General features: G+C 42.8%; 1 protein-coding gene across 1 annotated transcript in view; it reads right to left on the bottom strand.

Moving 5' to 3' along the window:
- The window catches only part of SHISA6 (shisa family member 6), a 359,347-nt gene that overhangs the window by 319,902 nt on the left and 16,517 nt on the right, over positions 1-22,928 (bottom strand). Inside the window, exon 3 of the mRNA XM_061616529.1 lies at positions 6,611-6,771. Within this exon, the coding sequence (XP_061472513.1) occupies positions 6,611-6,771 (161 nt within the window). The remainder of the gene's footprint in view (positions 1-6,610; positions 6,772-22,928) is intronic.

Here is a 22,928-nt window from a genome sequence, read left to right as displayed (position 1 = left end):
ATGCTTGCCAGGGTAAGAGGAGCTGCATCCCATTTTGCCTGACCAGAGAGTGTGTGTGTGTGTGCTAAGAAAGGCAGCTTGGATTTCACTGTGCTAACAGCTGGTTCAGATTTTGGAGGGGCTGAACTGATGTTGCTCTGCATTTCATGCTGACTTTGCAGCTCCACTGTAGCTGCTTAGACTATATATTTTGCAAATAAAGAGATTATTGCAAAGGTGTCCTAAATCTCCAGATCTCTCTTCTACAATTAGCTAGTTTAGAAGGCATTGAGATGTAAACCAGGATATCTTTAGTTCAAATCTTCATGGAAATAGGAAGCTGCCTTGTAACTAGGTCAGACTCTTTGTCCATCTAGCCCAGTATTCTCTAGTCTAACTGGCAGCAGTTGTCCAGGGTTCAGACAGAGGGCTGTCCCATCACCAGTTACCTGATCATTTTATTGGAGCTACGAGGGATTGAACCCGGGATCATCAGTATGTAGTGAATGTGCTTTACTACTAATTTATAGTCAACTCACCTCAGGCTCGAAAGATGTAAGCAAGCTACTGTGCCCCAGGCTTTCCCACCCAGAAGTGGCTTCAGAGGGCAACAAGGAAAGGCATTTGCCAAGGCTCTACGGACACCAAAGTGCCTGCTACTCCAACAGATTTGCTTGCAAGAGTACCCAGTAAGGGCAAAGCAGCATTTTTTGGTTTATACTTCCTGCCTGTTACAGATTACAAGGTCCACTGTCCCCATCTACTGTGTGTGTGTGTGTGTGTGTGTGTGTGTACATGTGTGTGTGTGTGTGTGTGTGTGTGTGTGTGTGTGTGTGTGTGTGTGAGAGAGAGAGAGAGAGAGAGAGAGAGAGAGAGAGAGAGAATAGTAATGGTCTACATTTCAGACTTGTAATTAGTGTATGCACTGAACTACAAATAAGAATTAATATTACACTAAAAATACTTGACCAGAACTGTTGTGAACTGCTTGCCACATAGGGGAGGGATAGCATGAAACACAATTAAGCTTGGAAACATAGGAGACAGAGCTTTAATGCAGAGATTGAACAATTAGTGCCTTTGTGATGGTGCTATCAAGAATACTGATAGACCAATTAGAGAGATTTCTTGTAATCTTAGACATACAGTGTTTTACATTTAATTCACAACAGCAAATGGTGAATTCCCTAGATGGCTGTGCAGACTGGAAGAAGCACTTCCTCAAAGGAGATCTACTGCTGATATCCCTATGTTAGGCATGCTGTTGTCTTTGTAATCTATAGCAGAGATTACAATATGTTTCCCCTGTAGATATTTCTGCCTCCCCAAATATTCAGGACACTTCTAGCAGAAACATGATTTTTGCAATTCCCCAGTGGCTGCAGTTGGACATGTAGTTCATAGTTTCTCTTTCAAAGCTCAAAATTGTGGTCTATTTTTTACCTTTTCCATTAATTACAGAGTCATCTTTCTTTTTCCTTCTTTTTCTTCAGAGCCACAGTAACAATTCAGAAACCTATTGCTTTATTAGAACACGTATCCATATTGGCAAATCTGTCACTTTTGCTTTGGGAGGCAAAAATAACCAGTATTTGCAAAATCCCTAATCTGTACACATCTCTTTTCCTTTTGTTTCACAGCTGCTGTCACTGAAACAATAGTTTCAGCAATCATATCTCCCTTGCACACTGTGAACTCTGCAAATGAATGAAGAGACTAACTTAAAATTTAGTCTCTCTTTCTTGCTGAAGACTGTTGATGAAGTGACATTTTTTGTCAGTTCAGAGCTGAAGCCCAGGATTCCACAAAATTCACATTTCTCCTTATAATCGAACTGGCTCTTGGCATTTAAATTCCTTCAGAATTTGGGAATGGCCATAATTCAGTAATAGAGGACACATTCTGCATGCAAAAAGTCCCATATTCAACCCTTGGCATCTCTATGTAAGGCTGGGGAAATCCCCTGTCTGAAAGCCTGGATAGCTGCTGCCAATCAGTGTCAGCAATACCAAGCTAGATGGGCCACTGGTCTGAGTTGGTATAGTGTGAATGTTCCAGATAATCTTCAATGACAATTTCCCCTTTTCATTTTTATTAGACTGAACAAATTTTCTCTTTCCTCTCAACAGTCTGCCCCAGCAGTACCACCATTACATTTTTCAGGTGGGATCTTGGGATCTTAGACATTAACAAATGGTTGTGCATAACTTGATTCCTCTACACAATCAGCCACAGATGAATGCATACAGTGACTGCAGTGAACAGCCTTGTGGTCTGAGGGGATATGAAAGTTCTGTCTGTGATAGGTGATCTGTAACAACTCATTCATGCATACATGTGAGACACAATGCTGTAGTTATTTGGTAGTGAGCTGGTAGCGCTGAAGTGCCCCCCATATGATTGCTAAACATCTCCTTTATTTGCCTGGCGTACTAGTAAGAAGAAAAAAACAGCACAGAAAGCATTATTGTATTGGCTGTTGTCTGATGCATGTTCTAGGTTCCACGGTTATAGATTATAAGCAGGGCTACATTCTTCTCTGCCTTAGAACCAAAAGTGTGTACCCCTGCCTGCCACAGAGTGTGGGTAGGAGCACTTTTGCTGGGGCCCCAGATAAAAGTGAAACACATAAGATGTAGCATGCAGAGGCATGTCACACCAACACTGGCATAGGGTGGGGCCTGGAAGCCCATGCTGCCCTGAGCCTCTTTGCAGTTTACCTGCAGAAAACCTGGTTTCTGTTCCTGGAGTTTGGGGGGGGCTGCTCTGCACTGTGAGCTGGTGGGAGTTTGATAGAAAGTAATGCTCAGAGGGGCACATTTTAAATAGGCTGGTCACAATTGGCAGCACTGCACACCTATCTTTATAGAGATAAGTAGGTATTGGTGAGCACTTTGAGGCATTTTTATGGATATGGAAAATTCCTAAGACTTGTAACTCAGGGCTGTGGGACCCATTGGGTGAGTTACAGCTTCCCTTTGGAGCCAACCTTTCTCTCCTACCCATAGCTGTAGGCAGAGCTTGGAAAAGTTACTTTTTTTGAACTACAACTCCCATCAACCCCAGCCAGCATGGCCACTGGATTGGGCTGATGGGAGTTGTAGTTCAAAAAAGTAACTTTTCCAAGCTCTGGCTGTAGGGCCCAGGGAAGAAGATTCTGAGGAAGGCCTCCTTCAACACTTGAAAAGGTCTGGCCAGTGGGAAAGGGGGGGAGTGGCATGACTACCCCCACGCAATGCCAGGTTAGGCTTGCCCTACCCATAAGAAAGTTTGAGTACCAACTGGCTGCAGTAACCAAGCCCTGCACATGACATTGTTGCAAGATCTTCTTTAGGTTAAACTGATAAAATTGTGGCCCTAGTTTATCCAGTATTCTTGCATCTCATCTCATTATCTAAGCGTACATACAAAATTCCATCTTCAATTGTTGTCATGTTGCAGTTAGTATCCTATTCAGTCCCATCTTCATCTAGCACGTGTAGAAAAGCTTCCCCTCTTCATACCTCCTCCCCAACATGTGGATGGCAGGGTGTGCGTGTACGGGCTTGGGAGTGGGATGGGGTCAGCTAATGCGGCCCCACTCTCTTCATCTTCCAACTGTAATAACAAGATGGGTGAGCACCTCCTTCAAGCTTTCAGGGAGCACAGGACAGAGCCATCTTAATGAAGCTTTACCACCACAGGATGTCTGTGAAGAATTGCTTGTTTAAAAGCAGAGTGGACAGATTCATGGAGAAGAAGTCTAGTATCAGTCTATATGGGGCCTCAGTCTTCAAAGGCACTCTGTGCCGCTTTATACTAGTTGCTTAAGACCAAGAGTAGGAAAAGGCTGCCGCCTACAAGCCTGGCTTGTGAGCTTCCTGGAGGCAGCTGGTTGGCCACTGTAGGAAACAGAATGCTGAATTAGATGGCTCTTTGGTCCGATCTAGCAAGGCTGTTCTTATGTTCTTCTTTGAAAATACTGCCTACCTCTGGAAAGCTAAAAGTTTAAAGAGAAGATTATAAAGTCCCAGAGAAGCATTGTCGGTGCTGTGCAAGCTTTCCACATGCAGGCAGAATTTCAGACGATCGGCAAGGCTACAGAATCAGGTTGGTGCATCCTTTGAAGTCATGACAGAAACCACTATCTGTTTCTTTGAATGTCATACTTTCCTGCAGATTCCACACCCATCCTTATAACTCTATCAGTCTCATTTCTCATGCCACCCCTACCTGAGGAGCTTGTTCCCTTGAAAGCCCCTTCCTTTCCTGTTGCTTCCAGAGATCAATCTTCTTTTACAAGGCAATGTATTTCACCTAACTCAAACCTGCAGTTCTCACCTCATTTTTCTTCTATCACTGTGCAGAACTGGCAGCTCCTATTAAGCATAAGAACATAAGAACATAAGAAGAGCCTGCTGGATCAGGCCAGTGGCCCATCTAGTCCAGCATCCTGTTCTCACAGTGGCCAACCAGGTGCCTGGGGGAAGCCCGCAAGCAGGACCCGAGTGCAAGAACACTCTCCCCTCCTGGCAGTCCCATCTCCTAGTTCTGCTGATCTTCAAGAGACTCTGTCCTGTTCAGGGCCAGACTCTACATTATATGCAAATAAGTGTATTTAAAAGCTGCTGGCAGCTGCTGGCTGCTTTTTTAAAGAAAAAAGCAGATTCAGTAAGAGGTGGTTTTCAGTGGATAATTGTGGGAGAGAAGTCCTTAACCATTCCTTTGCCCACCATTTCCCCACTCAAATCACCCCTCCCCCAATCTGGTGCTAATCAGATGCAGGATCATTTCTGTTGTGACACCCCCTATGGAATGGCCTTCCCTCTAAAGTATGATAGCACCAAGTGATATGTTTTTGGCACTCACTAGTACTTATTGCTACACTTGAACTGTTTGTGAAGGCTGCCATATTATGTTTCATGTATTTGTGTATTATTTATTTATCTTTTTAATGTACTGAACTTAATTGTATTTTAGATGGTTGTAAACTGTCTTAATGTTTTTTGCATATATAAAAAAATGTAAATGTACTGCCTTCAAGTCGAATAGGGTTTTCATGAGGCTGAGAGGCAGTGACTGGCCCAAGTGAGCTTCATGGCTATGTGGAGATTCAAACCCTGGTCTCCCAGGTCGTAGTCCAACACCTTAACCACTACACCACACTGCATATATAGCATTATATAAATGGTTGAAAATAAATAACAAAGAATAAGGGCTGTCAGATTGCAAGGATAAGAACACATCTAGAACCCTGTAGAGGAGAAAGCTGCTTGGGAGGTGGGGAAGGGTTCAGCACTTCCTCCCCTCTTCCACTTCTCTGCTGAAAGTCTTCCTTTACCAAAGCTGTTTTTCCACAGAAGCAAGTGTGCTTGCATACCACGTGTAGATCAGGAGCAGCCAGCATGGTGGAGTGAAGCAGCAGATCTGCTCCCCCAACCCTCCCAGCTGCTGCTTACTGTGACGGTGGCAGCAAGGTTGGAAATGTGTGGGTGCACTGGCAGAGTCCATGTGGTGCTTCTGCCAGTGCACCTACACAGATCTAAACTTGCCAATGCCCTGCTCCAACCACATGCCACCCTGGGAAGTAGCAGAGGGCAGCTCCATCCCACTACCCCACCATGTTGGTTACTCCTGGAGCAGATCAGTCCTCACTTGTATCTCTTTTTCAGTAAAGACAGGAAGATTTCTTCAGCTTTTCCCATCCTTTGGGTTCCTAGATGCTGCTTTACTACAGTACCCATAATTTCTGACCATTGGCCATGCTGGCTAAGGCTGATGGGAGTTGCAGTCCAGCAACATCTGGGGACCCAAAGGTTGGGAAAGGCTGCTATAGATCACAACCTCAGTCTTACAAGGCTATTCTCACCTTTCTAGCCTACAAAAACTGCTACCCTTCTGTCTAAACAGAGAAACATTCCCTTGGGCCCAATCTGTAAGAACAAGAGAGAAAAGATCTCCAAGATAGGCTCAGTCAGTCAGACTACCTGTGCTGTTGCTGGAAATTTGAAGATTGCACTAACTTCTGCAAAAGAGCTGAGCTGGCTAAGCACCCCATGGAGCTATTATACCCCTTTAAGGTCGCCTGCTCTGACCTCCCAAATAACCAGAGGCAGGAAGACTTTACCCAATGACTCCTGTGTCATACTCAGTCACTTGTGTCAAACTGGGCACCTCACCCTACATGGTATCCGATTATGATTGCAATGACTCATGCAGTGGAGAATACACTTATTTTCCAGGAGATGGGTAGTGGAGATAGCAAATGGTAGCACAGCTTGGATGAGGATTTGGGTCATGTTTTTAGACTAGAAGCATGTGTTGCAGTTCACTTGCCTTTTGTAATGCTCCCACCTATGTATTTTTGTAATTCTTTTCTACCGTAACACCCATTACTGTAGACCATTACTGCAAGACCACATCAAAATGTCATTGTTTTCACCTCATGCCTTCACTAAGCATGTAAACGTGTCTCAGTAAGTCCACGCAGCATTACTTCCACTAACAAAGGCATCTGCAACTCTTAAAGAATCATTGCATATGAACTTCGACTCCTTCTCAGAGTCCTCAGACACTAAGGCTCCTTTTTGACTCATTTTCCAAAAATCACTACTACGTGGCTTTTCAAGTACTAAAGAAGTGCACTGCTTACCTGGGTTGCTCTTGGAAGTGCGCACTGGTGTATAGTGGTTTTTGGAGGATGTTCGGATTGGTGTGTTGTCTTTGGGGGAGGTATTGATAGCTGAGATAGTTTCTCTTTCACAGTGTGCTATGGGGATTGGTCCCTGCTGCCGGAGGATATCAGACAGAGCCCTGGAAGAAAGGATGGAAGACATTGGAAGGTGTTCACAAAACAACATGAACAACAGGCATGAATTACTGAACTTGTCTCCATGTGGCACAATGCTTTGACTGTTTTAAAAAAAGAATATTATTTTCTTTCTTGAGTGTGTATATGCATGTGTATAAACACTAAATGCAATGAAGATAGGACAAAAGAAAGCAAGACAGAGAGAGCAGAAGCAGAATGATGTCGAAGTTCCCACCAGGACCTTCTGGTTTTGTAGGTACCCATTCCATTTAAGCAACACCTGTGGGTGAAGACCGGAATACATGGACAACATGCCTGAATATTGAACATGGAAGCCATGGCAGAATTCACTAACACATCTCATGTACATCACCTGTTTCAACTTCATGTCACACAGACTCCTGCATGGTATTCTGACTTGAAACACACATACACACAGAGCGCTGGTGTGGTGGGGCAGAAATGAGGATCCACCCTCCCAATATTGGCATCACTACAGCTTCCCTGGATGGTGCTGAGTAGGGCAGGGCAGCAGTATAAACATCTACACAATGCCATCTTGCCGCTCTTCATTACCATCCAGGTAAACGGTAGTGATGCCAGCATCAGACTCTGTGGCTCTTCTCCACCACAATGGCTTCTACTGCACACACATATAAAATGTGATCACAGTACATAATGTATTTTACTGCTAGTACTCTGTACAGATCAGCCTTCTTCAAGATGGTGCTTTCCAGATGTTTTGGACTACAACTCCCATCAGCCCCAACCAGCACGGCCAATAAGAGATGATAGGAGCAGTAGTGCAAAAAAGAACAGAAAAGAAAAATCTGGAGGGCACCAGGTTGGGGAAGGCTCGTGCAGACAATACCAAGCAGAGGACAAATAAGACAGGTTCCCATCACAACATCAGTTATGTGAAAACCTCAGTGCACATCCTTCTTGTTTTCCCTCTCTATTAGCATGACCTGAGTATTGGTTGGTGCTAAGGAAACTGCAGGAGGAAAAGCCTCCTCCTCAGGTGTCTTTACTTAATAGCACCCTACATCAGAGAAGTGCCTTTTTTAGAAATATCCTTATGGCGGAAGCTATGAACAATAGTCCCTCCCTCCCAGGTAATACCAACGGTTTTCAAAGGCTGCCTACCCACCATACATTTAAAGCACATGCCTCCCCCCCCCAAAAAAAAATCATTGGAACTGTAGTTTGTTAAGGGTGCTGGGAATTGTAGATCTGCAAGGGGTGAATTACAGTTTTCTGAGGAAAGCCACATGCTTTAAATGTGCTGTAAATGTATGGTGTATACACAGCCAAAGTGTTTCCCAAGCTTTCCATCCCCTGAGGGGACTGAATGTAGTTTATATCAGTACACATGGAAGTAAAATATGCAACACCACATTCTTACACAGATTACTCATTACCTGTTCAGGTATCATATATCAATATGAGGCTGGCAATATGAAAAGGTAAAGCATCTGTAATGTAGGTACCATCACACTTTTTTAATTACTATGGTAGTTTTGGTCCCATGCCCAATAAGAATGGAGACAGGGCATTTGGCATAGGTGACAGCATGCAGATGGACTGATGATTCTCCAAATGTTCTTGGAGAGAGTGTCGTTCCTAATTAGGGGCGTATTTGCCTCCACCATAATTACAGGGAAGACTCGGGAACATTCTCGAATCATATGCTAGGAGCCACGTGGGATCAATCATCCAATCAAGGAAGGCGCAGAGCAGCAGATATAAGGCTGCTCCGTCCTTCCCGCTCTTGCCTTTTTTGCCTCGCGGCAGCTGCGTTTGTCCTCATTCCACATTGCTCCGTTTGCGGTTTGGACGTTCGTTCTGAGTATTTTACTTGATAGTGATTCGTTTGTCAATTGTTTTACTCCTTAAGCCCCTTGGTTGTCCTTATCTGATCTCCGACGAATCAGCTGGGCGGCGGGCGTCCGCCCACGCGCCCCGGCGGCGGCCGGCACGCCGGCTGATTTACTTCCTGGTTGTGTTCCCTTTATGGTTTATTGCCTTTTAAGTTTTAGTAAAAAGGGGGTTTGAGTTGGTTGATTCGATGTTCCTGCTATAGTTTGCGTGTATTATTTGATTGTGCCTTGCTTTCGTTAACGTTATAATACGTTCCCTCCCCCCCCCCATTGATTTCCTGTGGCGTAATTTCAGTTTGTTTGTTGATACTGGGTGTTGGTCCGGCAGTTATCTCACCTCAATTTGACCAAAAATTTAAAATAAATTTATTATTATTGCGTATGTTAATTTAATTATTTAGGTATTGCATTAGTTTTAATATTTGATTTATAGTTGTTATTTGTTCAGTTTATTACATTTAAATATATAACCCCCCCAATCCCCCAATTCCCTTTAGTTTACATCCCCCCCTCACCCCATTCATATAGATAAATATATATAAATACATATTTAGTTAATAGGTTAATAATAATAATAATAGTAAGTTAAGTTCAATTTATTGGTTAGTGTAATTAGCACTTTAGGTGTGCTACTTCTTATTAAAAATTGTCAAATTTACAATCTGGTTGTGATTGCAATTTGGTACGTTGCATAATTGTTGTTGATTGGTTTTTTACAACCATGCCACCCAGGAAGGCTCAACAGAAAAAAGGAGTGCGAATTGTGAAACAAACTACAAAGCGCCCTCCACCCCAGCAGAACCTGTCTTCTGATGAAGAGGAGGATTTGGGGACCATCCATGCCTTGGTGGCTAGTGTGGAGGCGCTGGAAAAGGAACGCATGCAGCTGCTGGATGCTGATGCTGGCACGAGTTCCGCTCCAGCAGGTAAGAAATCTGCGCGGTTGGCTTCCAGAATGCCTAAAAATCGTCTTCTTGCCGATTTAGTTTCTAGGATCGGGGTTCTGGAAGCTGCAGCACCTAGCGAGGAGCCAGCAATTCCTAAGCCTCCAGCTTGTTTGCCAACTGTTCCTGCCTCCAGTTCTTCGGTCACGCCTTCAGTCCCGCCGGTTGCTGGGCCTATGCAAGTTCAGCTTCCAGTCTCACATGATGCTGCCGCGTTTACTCATAGGGCGTCTGGGTTTGCAGCACAGCCTGTGGTTGCCTCTCCTGCTGCGTATACAGGTGAGCCAATTATGCACGCACAAGCTTACAATACACAAGCACAGGATTCCAATGCCCTTAACAGGGATACACCAATGGCTGGTTCTCCTTTGTTGGGAGATGCTACGCACCCAGTAGTGTTTATGGGAGGTGTGTTGGTACCCCAGCACCCACAGCTTCCTTGGCCGGCAGCTGCCGTGAGTCCTTGGCAGCCGCCTTTGACTTCCTCTTCTTCATCACCTGCTTATTTACCCCTGCCACATGGGGTTTATCCTCAAGGCGATACATCCCTTCCGTTAGGTGATCATTTATTGTTAGGAACGAAAGAAAAAAATTGGAGGGGAGAGTATATCAATCTCTTTACTCTCCTGTTTCGTGAAACTGAGGTTAAGCTTAAAGATGGTCAAGAAGTTAAAGAGCGTGAGGCGGCGATAAAAAGAAAAGTGGATCGGGTATGGCCTAATTGGTTGAACGCCTATACGATTTATATGGGTGTTATGACACAGGCTTATCCGTCTAGGGCTTTGTCCATGATAAAATATCAGGATATTGTGCATCGTGCCTTCCGTGAATTCTCTGGAACCGCTTGGTTGCGGTATGATCAGAATTTCAGGCAAAGAGCAGCATTGGATCCCACCCTTCGTTGGGATATTGAACATGCAGGACTGTGGTTGCGATCTATGACTTCCGCCAGGCCCACTACAGGAGATAGAGCCGATAGTGGGCATTTATTGGCACGCGCGCAGACTTCCGCCTCGGGCTACAGCCAAGGCGGGCATTGGGTTCAATCCCAGCAAGTCTGCTGGTTATTCAATAGCAGTGGCCGATGTTCTAGACGTCCCTGTAAATTTAGATACGTCTGTGCACTGTGTGGAGGCAACCACTCCAGTTCCTCTTGCCAGAGGGCACATACTGCTCGACAGGGTACAGGGGAGCATCAGCAGCAAAAACGCGGGTCTGGCAATAGCGGCGGTATGTTGCAAGGCCAGTAGCCCGATCAAGCTGGCTCCGTTAGCAAAGCTGTTAGAGCTTTATCCCAATAAGCAGGCTGCTAGTTTTATACTTCAGGGTTTTAAGGATGGATTTCGTATCCCTTTTGAGGGTCCTAGGATTGCTACATCGTTTGTCAATCAGCCCTCTCTTAGTACGTTAGCGCCCGTGGTTCTGGCCAAGCTTAATAAAGAGATACTTGCTGATCGTATCTCGGGCCCCTTCAGTTGTCCTCCGTTTGAAAATTTGAGGATTTCCCCTTTAGGTATTATCCCTAAGAAGCAGCCTGGGGAATATCGCCTTATTCATAATTTGTCTTTCCCGAAAGGAGCCTCTGTCAATGATGGCATTTCCCCATTATATGCCTCAGTCAGATATACTTCTTTTGATGAGGCAGTGAGAGTAGTTAGGAAAGCTGGAAAGGGGGCTTTGCTGGCAAAGTGTGACATAAAATCCGCTTTTCGCCTTTTGCCTGTACACCCTGCTGATGTGGATTTGCTTGGTTTTAAATTTCAAGGTCAGTTTTACGTAGACAGAGCTATGCCAATGGGTTGTTCTGTGTCTTGTGCTGCTTTTGAAGCATTTAGCACATTTCTTGAATGGGAATTGAGGATGAAAGCATCGTCCTCCTTCTCTGCTCATTATCTTGATAATTTTTATTTGTGGGGCCTGCTGGGTCTTCTCACTGCTCCCATCTGATGCATTCCTTTGCCACTTTAACTGACGAATTGGGAGTCCCTTTAGCTCCTGAAAAGTCTGAGGGCCCTACTACTTCCCTTATTTTCTTAGGGATCCAGTAAGATACTGTGGCTCAGACTTCACGTTTGCCGCTTGAGAAGTTGGTTGCACTGCGTCAACTGCTTCATTCAGCCCTAGAGCGGAAGAAGATCACCTTGGCCCAGTTACAGGAAATTGTGGGCCATTTAGTTTTTGCTTCTAAAGTTATTTCACCTGGTCGTGCATTCCTCAGGCGTCTATGCGACGCCATGCGGGGAGTTCAATCCCGCTTCCATTTCATAAGGATTACGTTAGGGATGAGGGAAGATTTGCACATGTGGCTTGAATTCATGACGGATTTCAATGGCCTTTCCTTTTGGAGGGAGGAATTGCTATTAGAAGCAGAATTACAGATGCATTCCGATGCTGCCGGTGGCATTGGCTTTGGAGTAATCTTTAGATCCCAGTGGTGCGCTGAGCGATGGCCTGACAGTTGGCAGGCTACCGGAATTACTTCTGATTTGACATTTTTGGAATTTTTTCCAATAGTGGTAGCTGTTCATATCTGGCCAAAGGCATTTCAAAATCGCACAGTGCGCTTCTGGTGCGATAATATTTCCGCAGTTAGCGTTATTAATGCCCAAACTTCTAAGTCTCCTTGTGTTACGCACTCGGTGCGTGCGTATGTATTACAATGCTTGCGCTTTAATATTTTATTCATGGCCAGACATGTTCCAGGTTTGATGAATACCGTTGCTGATGCAGTTTCCCGCTTACAGATGGCGCGCTTTCGGGAGCTTGCACCTGGAGCGGCTCTGGATCCAGTACCAATCCCACCTTTCCTGTGGAACCTTGGCAACTAGAAGTTGGGATTGCGATTGCTGCGGCTCTTGCTCCCAGTACTCAAAATGCATATGAGCGTTCATTTGCTAAGTTCCAGGCTTTTCGCATGGGCACGGAGCTGCCATTGGAGTGGCCTATTCCTGTGGAGCATCTATTGCAATTTATGATACATTTAAAAGGGCACAATAATTCTGTTTCTACTTTTGCCGGTCACCTCTCGGCGCTAGCCTTTATTTCCAAGGCAAGGGGGCTGCCGGATCATTCTGTAGATTTTAGGGTCAGAAAGGTCCTTGAGGGTTGGTCGCGTTCCGCTCCCAGGGCCTCTGACCGGAGGAGGCCAATCACGCCCGATGTACTCCTCCAGATCCTGGCACTATTTAATTCTTTTTGCTCATCTCAGTATGAGTCGCACCTGTTCGCCGCAGTAACTCTGACGATGTTTTATGGTGCTTTTCGCCCTAGCGAAGTATTGGCCCCTTCTAAGCGTGATGTGACTCATCGAGCCTTATGCTTTGGTGATTGCACATTAGGTACAGATATAGTGAGGTTTTCACTGAGGGTCTCTAAGACCGATCAAAAGGGCCATGGCAGTATCGTGCTTTTACGAAGTAGCCAGGTCCAGGTATTGTGCCCTGTGTCTGCAATGCGACAATTCCTATGCATTCGGCCAGAGGGCCAGCGTTATTTGTTCATACATGCGGATGGTTCTGCCCTGACTCAATTTCAATTTTGGGCCGTTGTTCGGCGGGCCTTGTTGGCCAGTGGTCGCGATGCTGGAGTCTATGGGCTGCATTCTTTCCGGATTGGTGCGGCTACTGCCGCGGCCCTTGCGGGCATGAGTATCAGCGAGATACAGGCGATTGGCAGGTGGCGTTCCGATGCATTTAAGTCTTATGTCAGGTTTTAACAGATGACCTTGTTTCTGTTTCCTGTAGGTTTGAAAAACATCCCAATTCCCGTCAGGATCGTCTTGTGTGGCCACTCAATTGTGTTTTGGGCTCACCGGAGGGCGTCCTCGTCTGTTCATGGAACACAGTTGCAGCTTTCTGCCACAGCTACGGTTCAGTGGGAAGCCCGGAGGGGCATGTTATGGGATGCGTTGTTGCCTGCTGTGTGCCGGATCATGTCATTGACTGACAAGCCGCACATATTATTAATTCATTTGGGGGGAAATGATTTGGTGCAGCGTCCAGGGTTGGATTTGCTGCTAAAAGTTACCCGTGATCTCACGTGGCTTATCAGATCATATCCCAATCTTATACTTGTATGGTCTGAAATGCTTGTTAGAAGGGTTTGGAGGGGTGCTGTTCACCCCAACAAGATAGATAGAGCTAGGAAATGGGTTAATAGGAACGTTAGGGATTTAGTTTTGTCCCTTGGCGGGGCAATTATTCCTCACGATAGGATTAGATTCCATGCCCCGCATCTATTTCGGGATGACGGTGTTCATCTTTCTGAACAAGGGTGTGACCTGTTTTTGGAGGATCTTACGGGGGGATTAAGGGGATTGTTATTCTCATTGGGTGGAGGGGACCAAGCTTAAGCTGATCCCCTCTTGTGGCATAGAATTCGGGCAGGTGAGGTATATGGGGTTTAAAAATTACGTAGTTAAGGCATCATGAAAAAGGGGCACTCCCTAGGGAACCATCAGGGCTTTGTGTCCGGTGGGGATCTGGGTTGTGTCCTTGTGGGACCTGCTTGCGCATCATGGTGATCGCCTGTACGGGGGGCCATGGTGTGGAGGTTGGAACCACACAGCTGGCTCCAAGAGCAAGGAGGGAGGAATTCACCCACATCCTTGACTATGGAGTTACGTGATGATGAGAAGTGATGCCTTTAGAAGGTGAGGGTGTAATCCCTCGTAGTTAGGTTTAGCCTCACCTGCCCGAAAAGATATAGATTTGAATAATTGGCTGTATTGCATTGGATTTAGGATGTTATATTTTAATAAATATAACATTATTCCAGTTTGGTGTCACGAGTCCTCTTTGTGTGGGGGCAATGGGACACATGGAAAACAAATGGGAAATTTCAAGGAGAGATAAGCTCCTGCAGCAGGTGGTGCTTTCCCTCTCCACCAACCAGGACCTCTGAAGACTGAATGCCCTCTGGCAGAGGACATTCACTGATCCACAATGGATTTGTGAGGAGTTAGTATATCTTCACTGTCCCATCATCCCAATGTGATCGGCAAGAGCTGTTGCTCTTTGTTCTTGTGATGCTTCCGCATGCATTGTTTTAGAAGATATGTTGTTATCTTCCTCTTGTTCTGTTTCTGAGAATTGGATTAGTACCCTGATCTTGCACTGGCTACATACGTGATTGCATGCTGACCTGTGGAACTGATAAGTTGTGCGGGGGGAGGGCAGAAGATTTGAGTTTTGAAGGACAGCTTGTGTCCATAATATTTGAGAAATATTTAAGCCCTAAATGGCTTAGGATGAGGTTTCTTAAAGGCCTCATATGAATCTGCCTGTGTGCTTAGATCAGAGGTCCTCCTTCTACGTCCATCAGCAGTATGGGCAAATGAGAGAGGCAGAAAGAGAGAGAGATCAGCAGTGGTCCCAAGGCCATGGAATTCTTTACCTGTTGGTGTATCACTGGTCCCTTCTATTCAAATTCTTAATGTTAAGCATAACTTATTCAGCTTGCATGGTCTTAGAATGGTATTCGAATGGTATTAGGATGATGCTACAAGGCGTATTTTTACAGCTTTTAGTTTAGCAATAATAAGCTTCTGTCTGCTGTCAATTTGTGGTGTTTGTAAAGTTTTTTTCTATTTTTTTAATGAATGTTGTATTTATGAATATAAGGGTTTTTACCCTGAAAGGCAGCCTAAAATACTTCATTAAATAAATAATACCTCAGGCACAATCCACTATCAATTTAGTATAAATACCTCTGAAATGCATACGAGTTGCACAAGAACATATTGAAATACCGCTTTTCTGTTTCAAAAGCTTGCTGAAAAAGCAAATTTATACTGTGTTTGGAAGTTTGCTACACAGAAACACAGTTGTTTCTGTGTAGCAAACTTCCAGTGATTCTTTAGATACACTTTGATTTGCAAATAGGATAGTTCATATTGTGTTTCCCATCCCATTTTTTTATACAGATGCATAGTGTCCAAACTATTATCATTCTTTCCTCCCACTGACTTGAAAATCTTCTGCAAAAGTAACAGCATGGCAAAAGGGGAAAAATAAGAATATGGTAGGATAGAACTGAGCACACTTCAATTGCATGTGGGGGCAAGACAGAAAACAAGAAATTGCAGGGGTGAGAGGGGAGAGAATACCAGGTTAAAACCAACAGCAGAATATATATTTGTTTCATTGTGGGGTCTTAGTAACAGTTGTTTCACTTTTCAGAAGATGCTAATTTTCATGAAAAGTTTTGACATAAACAAAACCCTCGCATTATCTACTGGGGACCTGAATTGTGACGAACAAGATATTCAGATTCTCTGTGAAAAATAAGTCTGCCTTCAAGGCTGTAGCACTAAAAAATACACCTAGGCTCTTCCCACAGTGAGCTGTTTTTGCAGACATTTGCATGTTGTTTCATCTGTGAGAATTGACTCCACAGAATAAGGATGGAAGGAAACACATGGGTTGTTTTCTTGCTGTAGCCAAGAGCTACTAAGTCTCTTTCACAACACAGAGAGGGCAGCACTTTTTGGCTTGGAAGGTACAGAAGACATTTTAACACTGATACAATATGATGGACTCTGTTCTCTCAGGGGTGGGGGGAACAGGCCTAGAGCCACTCTAGTTACTAATGCAAGGCTGGAAAACAATTTAATTCCTTAATGCATTATTTTTGCTGCCTGCAAGTTATATGAGAAACAGTTCCTTTAAATTACAGGTGGAGAACCTGGTCCTCCAGCTGTTGCTGGACTCCTACTCCCATCAGCTCCAGCAAGTGTGGCCAGTGGTCAGGGATGATGGGAGTTGTAGTCCAGCAACTTCTGGAGGGCCACAGATTTCTGACCTCTGATTTAAATAAAGCATTTTGAAAATTGATCTAGCGGCTACTACAGATGAAATCCAGGATCCTTGGCAATATGTTCTTGATTCAAGGGCTGGTCTAATGCAGAGTAAACAGAAGGAGGTGCAAGAAGGAACAAAGTTAAATACACCTCATAAGTGGCAATTGATTTTAAACCACCAAAAGTTAGTCTTCCTTAATTTTCCCAAACCTAGAGGCATGCTCTCTCAATTACAGCATAAATTACATCTTTTACAACTTGTGGATAAAGTGATCCCACAAGTGCTTAAAATGGATGAATATACTTAATATAGAGTATTTACTCTATGATTATCATCATGCACGTGCATGACATTTAGGAGTTGGCAGATTACTAAAGAAATATATGATAAAAAGATCAAATTTCTAAATATGGGTCTGAAGGTGACTAGATTTTTTGAGAATAATATTCCCGTAGCCATATGCCATATGCACTTATGCTCAGGACAAAAGAATGAAGGAGTTGGCAAACTTATCACCTTGGGGGACTCTAAGTCTGTGGGACAGCATTATAATTCAAAATAGCAAGGTGCAAAGCAGGAAACATCTCTTATAGCAAAGACATTAGAGTTCCCCTAGTTCCAGAAGAAAAGGACCTTTTAACCTAACTCTACCACACCAGTCACAGGAAGAAATAATTGTTAGATTATCATCTCTGCAAGATACTCTTATTCATTTTACGACTCGGTAAAGATTCAACGTCCCCAGCAGGGGTCTCCAGCACATCAAATGGAAAAGTGAGCGCTGATCAGCTGAAAATTGAAGAGAATGATTGTTACATAAGTGATGACAATAAATTAGGGAAGAGTTGCTCCTTCACCAAAGAATATAATTACATCGGGGCCAGCAATGTCAAGCGCAGAATGGTTGCAAGCAAGATATCTTTACGAAGAGGAACTGGGTTACTATGAATCTTCATCAAGACAGGAAAATGTTACAGCTAATAAGGTGCCTTCTAAGCCCCCAAAAGGAATAGGATGTTTTTGTGGATGCGAATGGGGAGTTGGACCATATTGTTGAGATTGATTGACAGAGTACTTATCAAAATGAACCATTATCTAGTACTTTAAATCTTCAATCTAATAGATGGCTTGGGGATAAACAGAAAGATCGGGATTTGACTACCAGCCAGCTTAGAATCCTTACATGGAATGTAGCAGGCTGGGCCTCGAAACAAAGGGATTCTGAGGTCCTGGACTTTCTAAGATCCTATGACGTGATTTTTATCCAGGAAACTTGGTTTACTAAGAAAATTGATCTGAATGGTTATTTGGTAAATGATATCCTTGCTGAGCCGAGTAATGGGAAATGTAGAGCAAAGGCAGGCCAGGCCATACTGATTTCCACCTCGCTTCAATCAACTATTAGATGGTTTAAGCCTTGTGGTAAAATTGCAGTGGGGGGCTCACTTGAGTTTAGATCCTTGTCCCTTTTGCTTATCAATGTTTATATCCCTCCTCTTCCCACTAGGAATGGCATAAAACAGGTTTGGGAAGAGTTGGAGTCATATATCATAGAATTCAAATCTAAATTTCCTAGAGCACATATAATCTTAATGGGGGATTTTAATGCAAGAATTGGACCTAATAATAATAAACTTTTTCATCCAGTCTATGGGAAGAAATTGATACTGAGAATTATATCTTTAGCTATAATAGAAGCTCCAAAGATCTTAAAGTGAATTTTGGTGGTATATGTTTGACACAAATGGTGGGGTGATTTGCGCTCTTGCTCCTGAATGGAAATAATATTTTCGATTATTGCGCTGAATTTACATATGTATCTGGAAATGGAAGTAGTGTGGTTGATTATGTGTTGATTCCCCACTCTCTTTCTAGTCTGGCTAAGGAGTTTTTGGTAGGAGATAGGCTTGATAGTGATCATTTACCCCTTAGTCTTACTCTTGTATCTGCTTCTATCTACTTGGATTCTAACCATTTGTATAGAGATCAATTTTTAAAACTTAGGCATAAGAGACTATATTGATCTGAAGAAGTAAACACTAAGGTTATTGGTTTATTAAATTCTTCTGCAGGGGAAGAACTGAAAAGTTCTATCCTAAGAGCCATGGAAATTTCTGTCGCTCTAAATTCTTACCTGTTATTGATTTCCCTTCTGAAACCTGTTTTAAGTCTGAAACAGTCCACTTCTAGACCTACAGTACAGCGGAGTGTCTCCTAAGTGGTTTGACAAGGAGTGTCAGGTACTGAAAAAGCATCTAAGAAATGTGTATATTCAATATAGGAAGGAAAATTCTAATGCCTAAATATTATTTGCCTAAAAAGCAATATAAATTACTGTTAACTCAAAAGAAGAAAGAAGCAGTCCAAAATGGATGGAAGGCACTGATTGACTCTTCACTAAATAAGAACGCTAAACTTTTTTGGGCTCTGGTTACTGGTGCCTTGGGCACCTCATCAAGCTCAGTTAGCTGTAACATCCCTGCTGACATCTGGGAGTAGTATTTTTCTGAAATGTTTGCAGAAGTTAGGGAATACCCAACAGTTGGTCCTTCTTTTTCAGATCTTAACGATTTGCCAATGTGATCTCCAGTTACACAGTCTGATATAAAATCTCTCATTATCCGTCTCAAATCAGGAAAGGCCCTGGGATCTGAGTTAATAGTTCCTCAAATCTTGAAGGTGAATATAGCCTGGTGGGCTGCCTCTTTCCTAAATCTATTTACGCATATTAGTAACACCAGGCTTTTTCCTTTAGCTTGGCTAGAGGCCACTGTGATATCAATCTTTAAGAAAGGGGATAGGAAAGATCCATCAAATTATAGACCTATCAGTCTGTTGTCGATAGTGGGTAAGTTGTACACTAGTCATTTGAACCTGAGTCTCGCCTCTTGGATAGAGGTTGAGAATATTTGGGAAAATGAACTGGCGGGTTTCAGAAAGGGTAGATCTGCCATCAATCATTGTGTAGTCTTCAATCATTTGGCTGAGAAATATAAGAATTCTTTTGGAAATGGTTTGTTTACTGCTTTTATACTGCTTTTTGAAGTTTGCTTTTGATTCAATCCCAAGAGACAAATTATGGGTTAAATTGCTCCATTCCTCTATTGACAAGAGATTGTTTTATTTTACGAAATGTCTTTACCAATGCACCACTTCAAGTAAGGTGTGGATTAGAAGGCAATCTGACAAATTCTATTTCTGTTACTAAGGGAGTTCGTCAAGGTTGCATATTAGCCCCTTCTTTATTCAGTCTTTACCTAAATGATCTGACTGGATATTGTTTAGCATCTGATTTTCATCCTCCAAAGTTGGCAGAGACTAAATGCCCTTTACTATTATATGCGGATGATGCTGTGCTTATGTCCCTATCAAAAATAGGACTTAAGGGTTTATTACATGTTTTTATGGCCTATTGTAAGGACAATTCTTACCATGAAAACCCTATTCATAGGGAAGCCATAAGTCGGGATCGACTTGAAGGCAGTCCATTTCTTTTGAACGATATTTATATCAGTTCCTGGTTTAAAATTCTTTACTGTTAAATTGCATTTATTAGGTTCTTCTTTTGATTTTATTCATACACAAGACTTTAGGACTGCTAAATTCATTTTAGATCAAAGAATTAAGGATACCGATATTCAATTTGCTGTATCAAATGCATGTAAAATATGCTCCCCTATTCATCTTGGTCTGACTTTTCAATTTCCCAAATATGCTAATTATTTGGAGAATCGGACTATTCCTAAATCACCATGAATTTTCTAGAGCCAGGTTTAACTATCTCTCTTCTGTTCTCTTGGAAGGGCGTTACCAAGGTGCCCCTTATGTGGATCGGCTGTGTCCCTGTGGAGATGAAGTTGAATCATTGGATCATGTTTTTTTTGTATGTAACTTCTATAGGGAGGATCGTAACAGACTACTAGGCCCTATTATGAGGAACTTTCCTGGTAGGTTTATGGACTGGTTTCTGAAATATTTCCTGGCTGATTCTAACAAGTCTGCAACAGAGACAGTGGCCAAGTTCCTCTTTTCTGCCCAAAGGAGTTGCTAGAGGATTGTTTTTTCTTAATTGTTATTTCTTTTATGTTATACTTTTATATTTCTGTATTTTAACTGTTTTGACATTTTATTGATTATTTTATTTGAACGGGTCTGTGACCATATATCAATATAGAATAAAGCATTTCTCTTCCAGACAGTTCCAGATTGTAAATCATTTTCTTCCTCAGGCACCAGCCATATGCACAATGAGTAAGAAATATCAAAAGCAGTACCAACAAATTCTCTCAACTTTTCCAGAGCATTGTGTTTCTTGGTGTCCTAGAAGAAAGAGACAACTTATCACCATTTTATACTGTATCATATAGAATGATAAAATATGGCAGTATGGTGGTGTCCTGTGGTGCTGGGAGCTGTTCACAGCAGGACAGACAGCTGAGAGTGAATTGCAAGCATCAATTCTCTTGGCTGGATTGATTGATTGATTGATATCCCACCCTTCCTCCCAGCAGGAGCCCAGGGTGGCAAACAAAAGCACTAAAAACTTTAAAACATCATAAAAACAAACTTTAAAACACATTAAAACAAAACATATTTAAAAACATTTCTTAAAAAAAGCTTTCAAAACATCTTCTAAGATTAAAAACATTTTTAAAGAGAATGTTTAAGAACATATTAAAAAGCAATTCCAACACAGACACAGACTGGGATAGGTCTCAGCTTAAAGGCTTGTTGAAAGAGGAAGGTCTTCAATAGGCGCCAAAAAGATAACAGAGATGGTGCCTGTCTAATATTTAAGGGGAGGGAATTCCAAAGGGTAGGTGCCGCCACACTAAAGGTCCGTTTCCTATGTTGTGCAGAACGGACCTCCTGATAAGATGGTATCTGCAGGAGGCCCTCACCTGCAGAGCACAGTGATCAACTGGGTATATAAGGGATAAGACGGTCTTTCATGTATCCTGGTCCCAAGGTGTATAGGGCTTTGTACACCAAAACTAGAACCTTGAACTTGGCCCGGTAGCAAATGGGAGCCATTTACTCTATAAATCAAAATCTGTGCCATAGTAACCCAAATTCTGTGATCTGATTTGTATCAAAACAGCACATCTATGGCATCCAAATCCAGAGAGCTGATGGGGGCCTACACTCAAATACTCCATATACCTGAGAAGATCACAAAAGAGCAGGCCTTTTATTCCCAGAGAAGCATTCCTTGTATTGAAGGATGCACTGACAGTCAGCTTCCCTTCTTCAGCTTCATATAAATTTGGGTATAAGAGCATGGCAGAGTATCCAGAGAATGTCTGACGGATACCACCGCACAAATTTGCTCTTTTGTGTTGGGAGCGCAGAATAACCAGTGGGAGATGAGAGCCAAGAGTGGGTATAGTCTTGTGGCAAAGCTGTAAAAAAAGGGGAAGACTATAGCTCAGTGGTGGAAGGTGTACTTTGCACGAGGAAGGTTTCAGAAGAATCACCATGGCTTCTGCTGTCTAACTATCCTTTTGGAGGTCCTTAATAAGCACATGGATAGGAATGACTTGGTACACAGTACACTTTAAAAAAAACCCAAATTCCCTCACCAAAAGACCTGTACAAGCTTAGCAGTTATGGAATAATTATCTCAATGTATGCATTTCTAAGTTTATTTTGCCTCATATATATATGTGTGTGTGTTTGGTATGTTGTTTGAGTAAAGAACTGTTGCAAAATTTGGAAATGTGTGAAATCTGAAGGACAATTACATTCTGATCTGTGTGGGAGATGCAAATGAGGTTAGTTCATGTAAAAATGCAGACCAATGAATTTCTTCTCCATCCCTAATCAGGACCAGTGCTTTTTCACTTGTTCATAAATGATCTGGAGTTAGGGATAAGCACTAAAGTGGCCGTTTACTGATGACACCAAATTGTTCTGGGTGGTAAAAACAAAAAGGGATTGCAATCTCTTCCAATTGGAATGGGCTTTAAAATGGCAAATGTGATTCAATACAAGCAGTTGTAAAGTGATGCGCTCTGGGGCAAAAAAATCTAGCTTCAGATCTGATATATGAAGTGGCAATGACTGACCCGGAAAGAGAGCTTGGGGTTGTGGTGGATGATGTTGTTATGTGCCTTCAAGTCGATTACGACTTATGGCAACCCTATGACTCTAATGGCATCTGTCATGAACCATCCTGTTCAGATCTTTTAAGTTCAGGTCTCTGGCTTCTTTTATAGAATCAATCTATCTCTTGTTTGGCCTTCCTCTTTTTCTACTCCCTTCTGTTTTTCCCAGCATTATTGTCTTTTCCAGTGAATCATCTCATTATGCGTCCAAAGTATGACAACCTCAGTTTCATCATTTTAGCTTCTAATGATAGTTCTGGTTTAATTTGTTCTGACACCCAATTATTTGTCTTTTTCACAGTCCATGGTATCCACAAAGCGCTCCTCCAACACCACATTTCAAATGAGTTGATTTTTCTCTTATCCACTTTTTTCACTGTCCAACTTTCACATCCATACATAGAGCTCAGGAATACTATGGTCTGAAT

This window comes from Rhineura floridana, chromosome 3 (assembly GCF_030035675.1).
Source record: "Rhineura floridana isolate rRhiFlo1 chromosome 3, rRhiFlo1.hap2, whole genome shotgun sequence".
NCBI lineage: Eukaryota > Metazoa > Chordata > Lepidosauria > Squamata > Rhineuridae > Rhineura > Rhineura floridana.
This window is presented reverse-complemented; position numbering and strand designations above follow the sequence as displayed.